This window comes from Prionailurus bengalensis, chromosome A2 (assembly GCF_016509475.1).
Source record: "Prionailurus bengalensis isolate Pbe53 chromosome A2, Fcat_Pben_1.1_paternal_pri, whole genome shotgun sequence".
Classification (NCBI taxonomy): Eukaryota; Metazoa; Chordata; class Mammalia; order Carnivora; family Felidae; genus Prionailurus; species Prionailurus bengalensis.
In genome coordinates this window covers 56,826,419-56,842,098 of record NC_057348.1, presented here as the reverse complement: position 1 = coordinate 56,842,098, position 15,680 = coordinate 56,826,419, and the positions used below count along the sequence as shown (strand labels likewise).

General features: G+C 47.2%; 1 protein-coding gene across 2 annotated transcripts in view; it reads right to left on the bottom strand.

The window, feature by feature from the left end:
* Positions 1-10,161: 10,161 nt before the first annotated feature.
* EFCC1 (EF-hand and coiled-coil domain containing 1) overlaps positions 10,162-15,680 on the bottom strand; it is a 40,931-nt gene continuing 35,412 nt past the window's right edge. For both annotated transcript variants that reach the window (XM_043588245.1, XM_043588247.1), the window contains exons 6-8: positions 14,760-14,900; positions 12,961-13,030; positions 10,162-12,138 (exon numbers count right to left, since the gene is read on the bottom strand). In XM_043588245.1, coding sequence (XP_043444180.1) covers positions 12,002-12,138; positions 12,961-13,030; positions 14,760-14,900 — 348 coding nt within the window. In that variant the 3' untranslated portion in view covers positions 10,162-12,001. The remainder of the gene's footprint in view (positions 12,139-12,960; positions 13,031-14,759; positions 14,901-15,680) is intronic.

Sequence of the window (15,680 nt, the reverse complement as noted above, 5' to 3'; positions counted from 1 at the left end):
TGGTACAGTCCGAGCTGGGCCAGCCAGCCACAGGCAAGGCACTGTCTGCTATCAGGGCATAAAAGGTGGGCCTGACACCCTTTGATCTGTCTGTGGTATCAGAGGATTCTTGTCTCTTTGGTTGTGATGTGGTTTTGAGTGGGGGTGGGGGTCCGGAGCTGACGGCTGAGAAAGAATTCTTGAGGCGTCTTTGGTGCAAAAAGGTGATTATTAAAAGCATGGGGACGGGACCCGTGGGCACAACTGGGGTTGTGTTGGGTGACTGATTATATACCTTCAGGTTGGGAGGGGGTTAGGGATAGTGTAAATCTCTAAGGAATTTGGAAGCAAGGTTTCCAGGACCTTGGGGGCTAGCTTCTGTTAGGAAAAGTCATTTATTAGTATTCAGTAAAACCTCAGTCATGAGACCTTCAGATGTGTATCAGGGGGCCATTAAACTTGGAGTATGATTGCCAACATATATTTTGGCGGGGGAGTGGGTGGTAATAGATAAAAGACGTTTCCAAAGGAATTTTTACATGTTAAAGTAGACTTATAGGATCCTGGAGGGTTGGGCCAAGATTGCCTTTTGCCTTGAGCAAAGTGTCATCATCTGGCAGCTGAGCTCCTAGAGGAAGGTCACTCTGCCTGTCTCAAGGACTTGTCAGTGGGGTGTAAACTGTAAGAAAATTTAATTTTTCATTTGTCTTTGCGTCCCACATCAGTTGTGTGAAAGGATCAGACAGTCTAGCTTGGCACCCCTGAGCACTGGGGCTTTGCCCCTTGCTTGTCTCCTCAGGCTCAGCAAATGCATCTGGTCAGAAGCTACAAGTCGTGGTATTTTCTGTGAACTTCCTGTTACATTACCCTCTCGGTTCGGCAGGCGGGACTTCTTTCTCAATTAAATTAGAGCACAACAACTTTTCGTCCTAAAGCCATTTGCATAAGTTTAAAAAGGGGGCTGATTCTAAGAAAAATATCGAGTTGGTAATAGCACAAGTAGTGCAAAGATACGGCAAATATCTAAGGAGGGGCATCCGAATGCGTTCAATCCCAGACTCCCAGACCTCATGCTTAAGGCGATTTTGAACCCTGTTCGTTCCTCTATTCAGTGAGTGCGCTCGCCACCTAGTGGCAATATTGTGAAATTACAGGATGTTTGGAGAAATGGGAGCAGTTTCAGGTCGACACAATTTTGTCACCAGAAGCTGAGAAAGTGTGTTAGTTAGAAATTCCCTGGTAAAACATTTTCCCCCCAGAAAAACATTTTTAACTAGTTGCAGGCCATTTGAACAATCCCAAAGAATCCTTTCTAGAAAAAAGGCAAGAGAAGAGTGATATATGTGGAGGCTATTTACAAATATTCAATTCTCCTCTTCTCCCCGAAACAGGTAGGATTACTAGCCCACTCCCCACCTCCTCCTTGCTTTACGCCCTACCCAGCGCCAGCTTCAGGACATGTATCCAGTGTAGTTGCAAGGGCTCTCCACTCAGAAAGGCCCTACGATTGGGGTTTAATGCTCTGTGGCTTCTGTCTTGAAATTCATAATTGTCTTAACTTTGAATTTGTTTTGTAAGTGAAGTCTAACAGGACAATGGTGCAGTCACCGGGGACTTGGAGCCTGGCTAACACATACTGTTGCATCCACATGACTCCTGAAACAGAAGGCTGCGGGCACCAGTGACAGTCACAACCAAGCTTATTGCAATGAGAGGCAAGGCAAACCGATCGGGACCGACACTCTTGACCCTAGTGCGGTCTCAAGCAGCCGGGGTACAGAGGTTTTACAGTCGATCACATCGTCTTATTACCTGGGAACAGAACAAAGGAATAGTTCCCGGATGGGGGTGGAAACAGTTCAGGCGTGCCCTTGCCCCAATCGAATCAAACACTAATCCGGTTGATTTTCCTTAAACTTTTGTTCCCTTGGTGGACAGGATAAGGCTGTTATCTCTTCACCTACAGTGTTAAAACAAAGCTGTTATTTCTTAAGGCTACAGGTTAGCCCTACGCTACAATTTAACCCTGTCACCTCCCTGATTCTTGGTCCCTCCCTTGCCGCACTGGTCCCCTGGACTCCCATGCTGCCCTCCTGCCAGGGTGTATTATGTTAGTCAGCCGGCTCTGTGCCCGGGGGGGACCCTTGTCCTCCTTCCAACGTGCTAGTGATTATTGTCAGGCCTCCAATGGTTACTAATATAGTAATATACCTAAACACCCACCACAGATACATCCAAATTATCCTGTGTTCTGTTTAAAAAATTTTTTTAATTTTTAATTTTTAAAAATCTTTATTTATTTATTTTGAAGGAGCTAGAGAGCACACAAGCAGGGGAGGGACAGAGAGAGAGAGAGAGGGAGAGAGAGAATCCCAGGCTCCCCAAGCCTTTTTTTTTTTTTTTAAATTAGAAAATGTATCTGTTATCTCCAGCTGCATAACAAATCGTCCCCCATACTGGCAGCTGGTAGCCATACCATGTGTTCGTTTATGATCTCGCCATTTTGTGGCTTGAGAGCTTGGGAGTGGCTTGGATATTCCGTTTGGAATCTCAGCCAGGGCTACATTCTCTGGAAGACTTGATTAGGGCTGGAGGATCTGCTTCTTGAGTGTGAGCCATGGCTGTTGGTCTGAGATCTCGGTTCTTTGCAGGCTACTGACAGGAGACCCAGATCCCGGTCACACGGCCTCTTTCATGGGGTGCTTGGGTGCCCTCATGACACAGGGAGCAAGGAGGGAGCACAGGGCCTCTCATGACCACGTAGGAGAAGTCACACCACCCATTCTGCCACACTGGCTTTGTTAAGACTGAGTTGCTGGGGTGCCTGGGTGGCTCAGTTGCTGAAGCTTCAGACTCTTGGTTTTCGGCTCAGGTCATGATCTCACGGTTCGTGGGATCGAGCCCCGCACTGGGCTCTGCACCGCCAGCGTGGAGCCTGCTTGGGATTGTCTCTCTTCCTCTCTTTCTCTGCCCCTCGCGTCTGTGCGTGTGCTCTCCTTCTCTGTCTCAAAATAAATAAACATTAAAAAAAGAAGACTGCATTGCTAAGTCTAGCTCATGCTCACGGGGAAGGGAGTTCGGCCTTACAGGTTGAAGGAAGAGTATCGAAGACTGTGGACACTTTAACACAGTTGTAAGGTTGCTCTCAAGGAAACGCTAAAGCTTTATTGAGAGGCATCTACCCAGGGATTAATTAGTTAATGGTAGCTCCCAGGAGGCTCAGCTGTCAGGAAACTTCTGGGTCAGAGTTGGGATTGATCCTCAGGCCCAAATATCAGGGGAGGCCCCTTTTCCAGTGAGGGCTTCTCAGGAGCTGAACACTTATTTTGCTTCTGACCGGAGGAAACCCCAAGTTTCCCATGATGGCAGCTCCCTGGGCTCCACGATTTCTCCCCCGGGAGACATCACCCCCGCCTTCGGCTCAGCAAAGGTGTGCCCCATCTTTTGGTGAAATTGTGCCCTCTGACCCTCTTTTCTGTCAGCGACCTCAGGCTTTGGTGCTCGGTACAAGCGCTGCCTGCTTATCACAGCGACAGGTTGGGGCCTGAATCCTGGCTCTGCTATTGAGCCATGTGGCGGTGGACGAGGGCCGCCATTAGTCAGAGGTGGAGGTGAGAGGAAACCCTGCCCACCCCCACCCTGCCTGGCTTCTGTTGGTCCCTGACTTGGGCCTTTTTCCAGGGAAGTCCCTAAGTCCCTTGGTCTTCTCAGGATGTAACACCTGGAGGCAGCATGGGGCCAGATTCCCTGGGCCAAGTTCCACGGGGCTGGGGGCAGCAGGCCGACCTTGACCCAGAAGAGAGCATCAGGCAGATGCTTAGGTCACACCCACGTTCAGGGTCTTGAAGTTGAGGAGGTCCCAGGCTCTCCCCACTGGGCAAGAGGAAGGCCGCCCAGGGGCAAGTCAGCAATGCTGAGGGGCCAGGAAGCACTTGACCCCGGGGCTGACTGCCAAGGTGGCCGAGAGACCTTCTGTACCCATTCTTCCTTTATTTCGTTAAAAAAAAATTTTTTTTAACATTTATTCATTTTTGAGACAGAGAGAGAGCATGAACAGGGAGGGTCAGAGAAAGAGGGAGACACAGAATCTGAAACAGGCTCCAGGCTCTGAGCTGTCAGCACAGAGCCTGACGCGGGGCTCGAACCCACAGACCACGAGATCATGACCTGAGCCGAAGTCGGACGCTTAACCGACTGAGCCACCCAGGCACCCCTCCTTTATGTAGTTTTAAGTGGACTTTATTTTTCTAGAGCAGTTTGAGGTTCACAGCAAAACTGGCCAGAAAGTATAGAGTTCCCCTATACTTCCCGCCCCCCTGTCACATGCACAGCCTCCCCCACCACCTCCCCAAGTCCGCGGCTTACATTACGGTCCACTGTTGGGGTTGTTCGTTCTATGCGTTTTGACAGACATACCTGTTACCATGGGCTCATACAGAATAGTTTCTCTGCCCTGAACTACTCTGCACTCCACCCTGTCATCCCTCCCCGCTGCACCCCTGGCAACCGCCGCTCTTTTTACCGTCTCCGAAGTTTTACCATTTCCAGAACGACCTATAGTTGCACTTGGACAGTATGTAGTCTTTTCAGACCAGCTTCTTTCACTTTGTAATATCCATTTAAGGTTCCTCCATGTCTTTTCATGGCTTGATAGCTCATTCCTTTCTAGTGCTGAATGATATCCCATTGTCTGGATGTGCCACGGTTTATGTATCCGATCCCCCACTGAGGGACATCTCGACTGCTGCCAAGTTTTGGCACCTATGATTAAAGCTGCCATAAACATCCCTGTGTGAGTTTTTGTATGGATGTACATTTCAACTCTTTTGGGTAAATACCAAGGAGTGTGACCGCTGGATCGTATGGTGAGAACATATTAAATTTTTAAGAAAGTGTCACAGCGTCTTCCAAAGTGGCCGTAGCTCTTGTGTCATTCCCAACCAGCAGAGTGGCATCTCCATCAGCAAGGAACGAGAATGCCTGTTTCTCCACATCCTCACCAGCATTTGGTGGTGTCAGTGTTTCTGATTTTGGCCATGCCAATAGGTGAGGAGTGGAATTCATTGTTGTAATTTGCAATTCCCAGATGACACATGATGTTGAATGTCTTTTCATATGTGTATTAGCCTCCTCTGTATCTTCTTTGGGGAGTTGTCTATTCAAGGTCTTTGCCCATTAAAAAAATTTTCTTATTATTGAGTTTTAAGAGTTCTTTTGTATATTTCAGATAATAATTTCATCTGATGTGTCTTGTGCAGGTATTTTCTCCCCGGCTGTGGATTTTCTTCTCATTCTCTTGACAGTGTCTTTCTCAGATCGGGAGATTTTCATGTTAACAAATTCCAGAGTATCAGTGGTTTCTTGGATGGATCACACCTGTGGTATTATATTTAAAAAGCTCATAACCATACTCAAGTTCGTCTAGATTTTCTCCTGTTTTACATTCTAGGAGTTTTTGTAGGTTTGCATTAAAAAAATTTTTTTTAATGTTTTTATTTATTTTTGAAGGAGAGAGAGACAGAGCATGAGTGAGGGAAGAGCAGAGAGAGAGGGAGACACAGAATTTGAAGCAGGTTCCAGGGTCTGAGCTGTCCACGCAGAACCCGACGCAGGGCTTGAACTCACAAGCTGTGAGATCATGCCCTGAGCGGAACTCAGACGCTTAACCGACTGAGCCACCCAGGTGCCCCTGTAGGTTTGCATTTTATATTTAGGTTTATGATTCAGTTGAATTTTTATGAAGGGTGTAAGGTCTGTGTCTAAATTTTTCTTTTTTTTTGCATGTGGATGTCCACTTGTCCTAGCACCATTTATTGAAAAGTCTATCTTTGTTCCACTGTACTGCTTCTGTTCCTTTCTCAGAGATCGGCTGACTATTTTTGTGTGGGTCTATTCTGGGCTCTCCACTCTGTTCCAGTGATTTATTTTCCAGCACTGTATGTCTTGATTACTGTAGCTTTATAGTAAGTCTTGAAGTTGGGTAGTGTCAGTCCTCCAACTTTGTCCTTGTCTTTAATATTGTGTTGGTTATTCTGGACCTTTTGCCTCCCCATATAAACTTTGGAATCGGTTTGTCAATATCCACAAAATATCTTGCTGGGATTTTGATTGGGGCTGCACTGAATGGAGAGATCAGTTGAGAAGAACTGATGTCTTGATACTTCTGAGCCTTCCTGTCTGTGAATGTGGAATATGCCTCCATTTGTTTAGTTCTTTCATTTCTTTTATTGGAGTTTTGTATTTTTCTTCATGTAGATCTTGCACATATCTTGCTCGGTTCATATCAAAGTATTTCATTTTAGGGGGTGCTAATGTAAGTGGTGTGGTGTTTTTTATTTCAAGGTCTACTTGTTAATTGATGGTATATAGGAAAGCAAATGACTTTTGTATATTAACCTTGTATTTTGCAATCTCGCTATAATCACTTATTAGTTCCAATTTGTTGCTGTTGTTGATTCTTTAGGATTTCTACTTAGATGATCATGTCACCTGCACACAAAGAAAGTTGTATTTCTTCCTTTCCAATCTGTGTATCTTTTGACTTGATCAGTTTAGGTTGCTAATAACAAACATCAGGGACTGGGGGGCTTAAACGACAAACATTTCTCACAGTTCCGGAGGCTGGATTAGCGTGCCAGCATCATTGGATTCTCGGTGGGGGCCCTCTTCCTGGTTTATAGACTGTCACTTTCTTGTATCCTTGCATGGCAGAGGCAGAGAGACAGAGGAAGCAAGCAGTCTCAGGTCTCTTCTTATAACAGCACTAATTATCATGATGGCTCCACCCTCATGACCTAATTACCTCCCAAAGGCTTCTGCTCCAAATACTATCCCACTAGGGATTAGGGTTTCAACATATGAACTTTGATGAGATGCAAGTTTTCAGTCCATAGCACCTTTCATTTCCTTTTCTTGTCTTATTGCATTGGCTGGGACTTCCAATAAGATGTTGAAAAGGAATGGTGGGGGACATCAGGTGTTGAAAAGGAGAGGGGGACATTCTTGCCTTGTTGCTGGTCTTAGTTGGAAATTATCTAGTTTTTCTCTCATTAAGTGTGATGTTGGCTGTAGGTTTTCTGTAGATGTTCTTTATCAAGTTGAGGAGGTTACCTATGCCTAGTTTGCTGATGGGTTGGTGTTTTATTATGAATAAGTGTTGGATTTTGTCAAATGCTTTCTCTGAATTTATTAATATAATCATGAGATTTTTTTTCTTCTTCAGCCTGTTGATGTGCTGGATTACATTAGGTGATTTTTGAATGTTGAGCCAGCCTTGCATACGTGGGATAAATCCCACTTGGTGATGGTGTATAATTCTTTTTGTACATTGTTGGATTTACTTTTTTGAGGACTTTTGCACCTGTGTTCATGATGTAGCTGTGTATTTTTCTCTTTTTTTTAAATGTTTATTTATTTTTGAGAGAGAGCATGAGTGGGGGAGGTGCAGAGAGAGAGGGAGAGACAGAGAATCCCAAGCAGCCTGTCAGTGCAGAGCCTGATGGGGGCCTCAAACTCACAAACCATGAGATCATGACCTGAACCAAAATCAAGAGTTGGACGCTTAAGACTGAGCCACCCAGGCATCCCGTGTAGTTTTCTTTTCTTGTAATAGCTTTGTTTAATTTTGGTATTAGAGTAATTCTGGCCTCAGAATGAGTTAGGGAGTATTCCCTCTGCTTCTATCTTCTGGAAGAGATTGCAGAAAATTGGAAGAATTTCTTTCTTAAATGTTTCTTCCTTAAATTTACCGGTGAACCCATCTGGGGCCTGGTGCTTTCTGTTTGGGAAGGTTATTAATTATTAATTCAATCCCTTTATTTAATTTTTAAAAGATTTTAATTTTAGGTAATCTCTACATCCAATGTGGGGCTTGAACTTACAACCCCAAAATCAAGAGTCACATGCTCTACTGACTGAGCCAGTCAGGTGCCCCTGATTCAACCTTTTTAGTAGATACAGGCCTATTGAGATTTCTTGTTGTGTGAATGTTGGCCAATTGTGTCTTTCAAGGAATTGGGCCATTTCATCTAGGTAATAAGATTTGGGGACTTCAAGTTTTTCATAACATTGCTTTTTTATCCTTTTAATGTTCATGGGATCCATCGTGATACATCCTCATTCATGTCTGATATTAGCAATATGTGTCTTCTCCTATTTTTCTCAATTAGTCTGGCTAGAGGATTATTGAATCTATTCACCTTGTCAAAGAACCAGCTTTTGGTTTCATTGTTTTTCTTTATTGTTTTCTCATTTTCAATTTCATTGATTTCTGCTCTAATTTTTAAAATTATTTCTTCTGCTTATTTTGGACTTAATTTGCTCTTATTCTTCTAGTTTCCTAGGTGGAAGCTTAGGTTTTTGATTTTACATCTTTTTCTTTTCCAATATATGTATCAATGCTATAAACTTCCCTGTAATCACTGCATCCCACAAATTTTGGTAGATTTTATTTCATTTTCATTTAGTTCAAAGCATTTTTAAGTCTCCTTGAGATTTTTTCTTTCACCTACATGTTATTTAGGAGTATGTTGTTTAATTTCTACATATTCAGAGATTTTCCACCTACTTTTGTTGATTGATTTCTAGTTTAATTCTATTATGGTCTGAGAGCATACAGAACACATTGGAAATTGTGAGGGTGTGTTTTATGACCCAGAATATGGTATATCTTGGTGAATATTCCATGTGATCTTGAGAAAAATGTGCATTCTGTATTTTCTGGATGAAGTCCTCCATAGGTATCAATTAGATCCAGTTCGTTGATGGTACTGTTGAGTTCAACTGTGTCCTTACTGATTTTATGCCTGCTGGATCTGCCCATTTCTGTTAAAGGGGAGATGAAGTCTCCATATATAATAGTGGATCCATCCATTTCAACTTGTAGTTCTACTGGTTTTTGCCTTATATATTTTGACACTGTTGTTAGGCGCATATACATTAAGGACTGTTATGTCTTCTTGGAGAACTGACCCTTTATCATCATTATAAAAAGAGGCATTACATAATGCCTCAACATTTTTCCTTTTCTGAAGTCTGCTCTGTCTAAAATTAATATAGGCTCTGATAAAACCCCAATAAATTAAGCTCTGGCAAAATAGTTTCTCTTAAGGGCCTTGTTAAGAAAAACAGAGTGTTCTGGCACATTTCAACATGGTTACTTTCCCTTCTACTGTGAGAAGCAGGTTTTTTTCCTCTCTGAGTTTCACTGTGAGGACCTGGTAGAGCTTCAGAAGGTAAAGCTCACCAGGTGTGGGACTCCACCCCTTCCGTGACTGGGTCACCCTGGAGTTTTTAACTCTCATACTTGTCCACACTGAGTCTCCACCAATTTGTCAATCACAGTTGAGCTTTTCCTATTCTGGTACCGGTTCCTGAGAAGGTGGCTTCTGCTTTGGCAAGTTGTGATTCTCTGCATTCGGCAGTCTGTCTCTCCAATTTGGGGGGCAGCCTTTGTCCTGTGACGTTCATGGATTTAAGAGGATTTGTTGAATTTCCAGCTTTTTCAGCTTTTTACTTGTCGTTAGGATGGGCTGATGACTCCCAAGCTCCTTACATGCTGGACTGGAAACTGGGCACATGGTTGCCCAGCCACAGACTACATCTCCCAGCTTCCCTTGCAGCTAGGCATGGCCAGTGGGGTGTAAGTAGAAACCTTGTGAGCCAGAGAGCCTTTCCTTCCCTTCCCCTCTCCTCCTTCCTATGGGTTGGAAGGCAGATACAATTCTGACGAATTGGCCTCCACCGTGCAAGGGAGGACATCACTCTACGGAATGGCAGAGCCACAAAGTGGAAGGGACCTGGGTCCGTGGGTGACCACATAGAGCAGAGCTGCTCTGCCAACCAGGACCACGCACCTTTGGATTCTTACAGCAGGGAAATAAAGTTCTATCCTCTTGGACCCAGAATATTTTGGGATCTCTTTATCGAGGCAATTTAGCCTGTACCCTAACTAATCCAGACCCCAAACCCTTAGTGAGCCCAGAGTTTCCTAGCCAGAGACAGCTGGCTGTGGTAGAAAGTACATGAGATACGGGCCGAAAACAGGCCTGCTCCAGGCTTGGATGCTGATTTACCGGGTAGCTCACCCTCTCTGGGCACTTCTCCATCCTAATCCACCTCAACTTGCCTCCAATGAGCTGAGGGGCATACAAGTGTGGCGATGAACCACGGATGGCCGGGCAGTTGGTAAGAGCAGATTTTAATGAGGGACATCCCGAGGATGAAGCTTACTGTGACTGTAACCTATGAGAGCCCTCTGTGCCTCTGTCTGCAGATTTCAGGTGGCTAGACCTGGAGGCACTGTAGGAATGTGTCTTCCGGTGGCTCTTGGGTTTTAGTAACATAACGGTCAAGTTGACTTTTTTGAGGACAGCTTCCAGGTCTGTGAATCTTAACACACGTGTAGCATCCTGTGCTTGCTGCCATGGTCAGGATACGGAACAGCTGGCCCTTCTCACTGGGCGGGGCACAGGTGAGGCTCACCTGGGTCATGCAGTCAGCAGCACAGCCGGGGGAGCCGGGCCTGGTGGGCTCAGGCTAAGCTGAGAGGAGCAAGTTGGGGGCAGCCCCCTCCTCAGGGCTCAGACAAGCCTCCTCAAGGCTCTTCCCTGCCCACTGGCCCCTGAAGAGTCCTAGGGGCCTTCTCAAAAAAGCCTGGCTCATCTGACAGGACCAGGGGTAAGGTGGCCCCCCTGGAATGGCCACTGGCCTTCGTCTCTTTCCTTCCATTCCCCGAGGAACCATAGAGAAACTGGGTTGGGGCCTGTGTCACCCTGCTTAGGAGACTGCAGTGGCTCCCTGATGCCTTCTGGCCCCATCCAAGGTGCTGAGTGTCTGAGGTCAGAGAGGAAGTCGGTCATTGTCTGTCCCCAGTCCCTGCTGCCCTGCCCCGGAGTGTCTGCTGCTCCCAGGCTCCCCCTGGGTGCCCCTTGGTCCTCCTTCTCCCATGATCCCCTTCTGTGTCCTTGTAGCTTTGGCCCCAAGCTGCTGGTGCCGCCTTCCTCCCACGGACCTGCAGCTGCCTCTTCTTCCCTCCTCTCCATCCATGCTCCATGGGGCAGCTCAGAATCCTCCAGTGGCTCCTGATTGCCTGTGGAAGCAAGTCCTGGATCCTCATCTGCTATTGGGTTCCCCCACCCCCGACCTTGCCACTGTCCCCCCAGGCACCTGCCCTCACCCCTGCCATTCCCCTCTGTGGTGCATCTGCCCTCCTTGGCTCGGATGAACCCCTCTAGGCTGGACTGCTGAGTAACTATTTTACCTTGATTTAGCGCTGATTTCATGCATGTTGCGCTATTTGCCAATGTATCTTTCTCTCCTATGAGATGTTAAGGTAGGTGAGAACGGGCAGCTTGTCTTTCTCCTGTGACCGCATGAAACCCAGTACCCACTGCATGCTTGTGAAAGAGGTGTTCCAGGTACTGTACTAAGGGGGGCCCTTTCTGGCCCCACACTTTGCTCTTGCTGTTTCCTCACATTAGCATTTAATGTCCTTCTCTCCCCTCTCTGTCCATCGAAATCCTGCCTCTCTTCTAGAGCTAGTTCAAGGGCAGCCTCTACCTGGAAGCCTGCAGTGATCACCCCCTCCTTATGTTTCCCCAGCCTGTGTGGCCTGGAGGTTGGGCACAGTGTGCCTGCATCAGGCACATGGGTGACAGGAAGGGGGCAGTGCTGGAAGGGGAAAAGACTCCAGGAGCCCAGGGAGGGGATTCTGGGCCGGGTTGTGCATGAATGTAGGCAACTCTGCACTGAGGGCAGGGGAAGCAGCAACAGGTATGGGCTGATCCAGCAGCCCCAGGGTTTGAACGTGAACTCTGGTAGCAGGAATGCAAGGGAATCTGTGAGGAACGAAAGGAAAGGATGTCTGTCAGGCTCTGTCGTGGGAGGCTCTGGGGCTAAGTCCAGTCTCACAAGGAGTCTGGGTCTCCAGGGTTCTGAAGATGTGATGCTGGTCAGGCTGACATGGAGGCTGGTCTGATGGAGGTCGGGCTGACCCAGGTGCCCACAGGTTGGGCCAGTGGCCTCAGCAGGAGATGAGGAGGGGGTTGGCGAGTGCAGGAGCCGTGGAGGCTGGCGCCGAGGGCTCTCTCTGCAAGAGCTCACAGCCAGCCAAAGCCGTGTGCAGGGCGTCCAGGATGGCCGAGGGTCCAGATCTCCCCTCTGGAAGGGAAGAGTAGACAGGGAGGGCACGTCAGTTTGTTCACCATGGCCCACAGAGCCACTTTTCTTTCTGGGGCCCTCTCCAGCCCTCTCTTGTCTCACTCCCACTGAGGACCCCAGAGAAGCCGGCTCCTAGCACATAATTTCTGACCTCCCTCTCGATTCCAGGGGCCATTCCGGGTGCTAGACATACCCAAGCCTTGCCCAGCAATGCCCTGTGAGGCTAGCGAGCAAAGGCTTATGACCAGTTGGTCATCCCATTAGCGTGAGGCCCTTTGAGGAGAGAGCTTGGCCTGGCTCGTCTTGATTTCACGAGACACAATCTGCCCCTGATGTAATCCTACTGCCCCCGAACTTTATCTAAAAATGGCGACCATGTAGCTCAGTGCTTAAAGGAGAGACCTAAGGCTTTGGGTGCAGCTGGCACTTGGCCTCTCTGTGCTTTAGTCTCTCCATCTGTGGAATGGGCACAATAACAGAACCTTCTTCAGTGGGCTGCTGTCATGACGCAGGGGGTTAAAACCATGTGAGGTGCCTCTCCAGAGCCTGGCCCATAGTCAGCCTGCTGACTGAACTGAGAGCAGGGAACCTTGCCCAGTTCCTTTGGGGGTTTTGGCCCTGCTGGCTTCTGCTGGGCTCTTCTCCCCAGGACTTCTGTTCCCCTGCTCTTGTCAAATAGCATTTTGAACTGTTCCTGACTATGTACTTTCAGGGTGGTAATGACAGTGGAATTTTGTAGACAAGACACTCAGGACAGACAGTGCTGAGTCAGGCCACCGTCAGATGCTGTCCAGGCTCTGAAAGATAGGAGAGATCTCCTACCATGTGTGGGGTCCTTGCAAGCATCCAGCGTGTTCAGCAAAATCTTCCCCAGAGCTCTTTTCGATATGTTCTGAAAAAGAAATAGAGACAGGGCTGGACTGCACTGTGGCTGCTGTGTCCTCGTTCAGCGGGTCGGAGTTGGTGGCCCCTACGGGCTTCTGTATGGCTCCCTAGGGCACAGAGAGTCACTATCCCCCTCCCTCCCTGGCCCCCTGGCCCTAGGCTGGCAACACTGCTTGCTGGGCTTCTCAGAGACTTTTGGTGGGTGGATCGAGTGGTATGCGGGACCCATTCCATCAAAGATCACATATTTGTGGATTACCACTCATGTGCCCAAGGAGAAGTAGGCACTTGGGAAATACACATGAATAAGAGCATTTCTATGCATGGTCTCATGTAACCTTTGCAACAGCTTATATTATTAGGCTCCTTTTAATGGGTGAAAAAAAAGCAGTGCTGAGAAAGAATGAGACATTCGGCCATAGCCACCCAGCAAGGAGGCAGAAGAACCAGCATTTACCCATAGGCTGCATGGCCAGAAGTTGCCTGCTGGTGCTGGCTGCCCCTCAGCTCTTCTCCCAGGCTGTGCTAATCTGGCCTGGGCCTTGCTGGTTCTGTATCCTAGGCAGTCTGGTGCACAGGTAAGAGCCTGCTTAAAACTCAGGCAAGCCGGGTTCAGATCCCACTTTCACCTTACAGCAGCTGTAATCCTAAGTTAATTGTCTCTCAAGAAAAAAATTTTAAATGTTTATTTTTGAGAGAGAGAGAGAGAGAGAGAACATGAGTTGGGGGAGAGGCAGAGAGAAGTGGGGACAGAGACTCCGAAGCAGGCTCTGTGCTGACAGCAGAGATCCTGATGCGGGGCTCGAACCCACAAACCATGAGATTGTGACCTGAGCCAAAGTTGGATGTTTAACTGATGGAGCCACCCAGGCACCCCTCAAAAAAAATTTTTTTTTAATAGTTTGCTGATGCTATTTAGGAACATGCTTGATGTCTGTACTCTGATATTTTATCATTCACCTTGCCAAGAAATTACAATATTTTGCTTATGGATTCTCTTGGGTATTTCTGTGTAGATGAATATGATATATAATTACTGATAGCTTAATGTCTTCTTGTCTAATCCTTACACCTTTTCTTTTTTTTTTTCTTGTCTTATCCCATTGGCTAGAACATCTAGCTGGAATACAGACAGTGAGGACAGTCATGCTGGTCTTGATTCTGACTTTAGAAGGATTCCTTCTAACATTTCACCAATATCTGTGAGGTTTGTGAGACGTAGTTGGCTGAGACTCCTTATCTGGTAAAGGAGGGTCCTTACTGTTCTTCTTTCTTTTTTTTTTAATGTTTATTTATTTTTGAAGAAGAGAGAGACAAAGTGTAAATGGGGAAGGGGCAGAAAGAAAAGAAGACACGGAATCTGAAGCAGGCTCCAGGCTCTGAGCTATCAGCACGAAGCTCGATGCGGGGCCCGAACCCACAAACTGAAATCATGACCTGAGCCAAAGTCGGATGCTTAACCAACTAAGCTACCCAGGCTCCCCTATGATTTTCCTTTCTTATATTCATCCTTCTGTGGTTTTGAAATCAAAGTTAGATTAGCTTTATAGAATAAATTAGAGAGCCTCCTTTTGTTTTTAATTACCTTCCCTGAGCCTCCTTTTCTGCATCTGGAAAGTGGAGATAACACCTGCCTAATGTGAGGAAAGCTCGGAGCCAGGTGCCTGACATAGGCCGGTGCCCCCTCCTGAGAGCCCCTCTCGTTGCCCTGGGTGGGCCACCTCCTGTGAGCCTACCAGGTCCCGGAGCCTTTGCAGGAGCTGCACCACGTCTACCAGCTTCTCCTCCAGCAGGGACAGCCGCACCCTCTCTGTCTCCACCATCTGCAGCTCCAGCCTCAGCTGCTCATTCTCTTCCACCTTCCGCTGCAGCTCTGCCTGCGGGGACCAACGGGGACTCAGCGCCCACACTCACCATGCTGTCTCCGGGCAGGACCCACAGCTTGCCTTGACCCTTTCTCAGAGGTCATCTGGCCCCCTCTGCCCCCCCACCCCCACAGCCCAGAGAGGCTGCATGTCTGGCCTAAGGTCGCACAGTGTGTTGGGTTAATGTAAGAATATGCATATTTTGGTTTCTATTGGAGAACTTCATTTTCCCTTCTCTATCCATATGCTTTCTTTTCATATATATATATATATATATATATATATATATACGTATATATATATATTTTAATTTAAATGAAAAAAAAATTTTTTTTGGTTGCAAGCAACAGAAACTTTTCTGGCTAGCTTAAACAGAAAAAAAATTTGCTAGTGAGCTATGGGTCATTCCCAGAACAGACCGGTGGCTGGAGAAGCTCAGGGATGGGGCAGCAGTGGGGTCTGAGACAGTAGGACGGTCTCAGGCCTTTTGTCCAGGGGCCAGAGCTGAGAAGAACACTTTCCAGCAACTCTCCCATCTCTCTCAAGATGGAAGGCTTCAGGAGAGGGGCCTGATTGGGCCAGTGTGAGTCACTGGCCCACCCTTGGCCAGGGGAGCACTGAGACCGTGGGTGTCCACTGGGATACCCACTAGGGGGCAGATGCCAGGCAGTCATAAAGTGTCACACGGCTATCTGCCTTCTAAAGCAGGGATGCCAGGAGTAAGGTGGTCCCTGTTCTTAGCACTGATGGAGGGAAAGAGAAGCAGCCGAAGACGTGGTGCCCTTGGACACT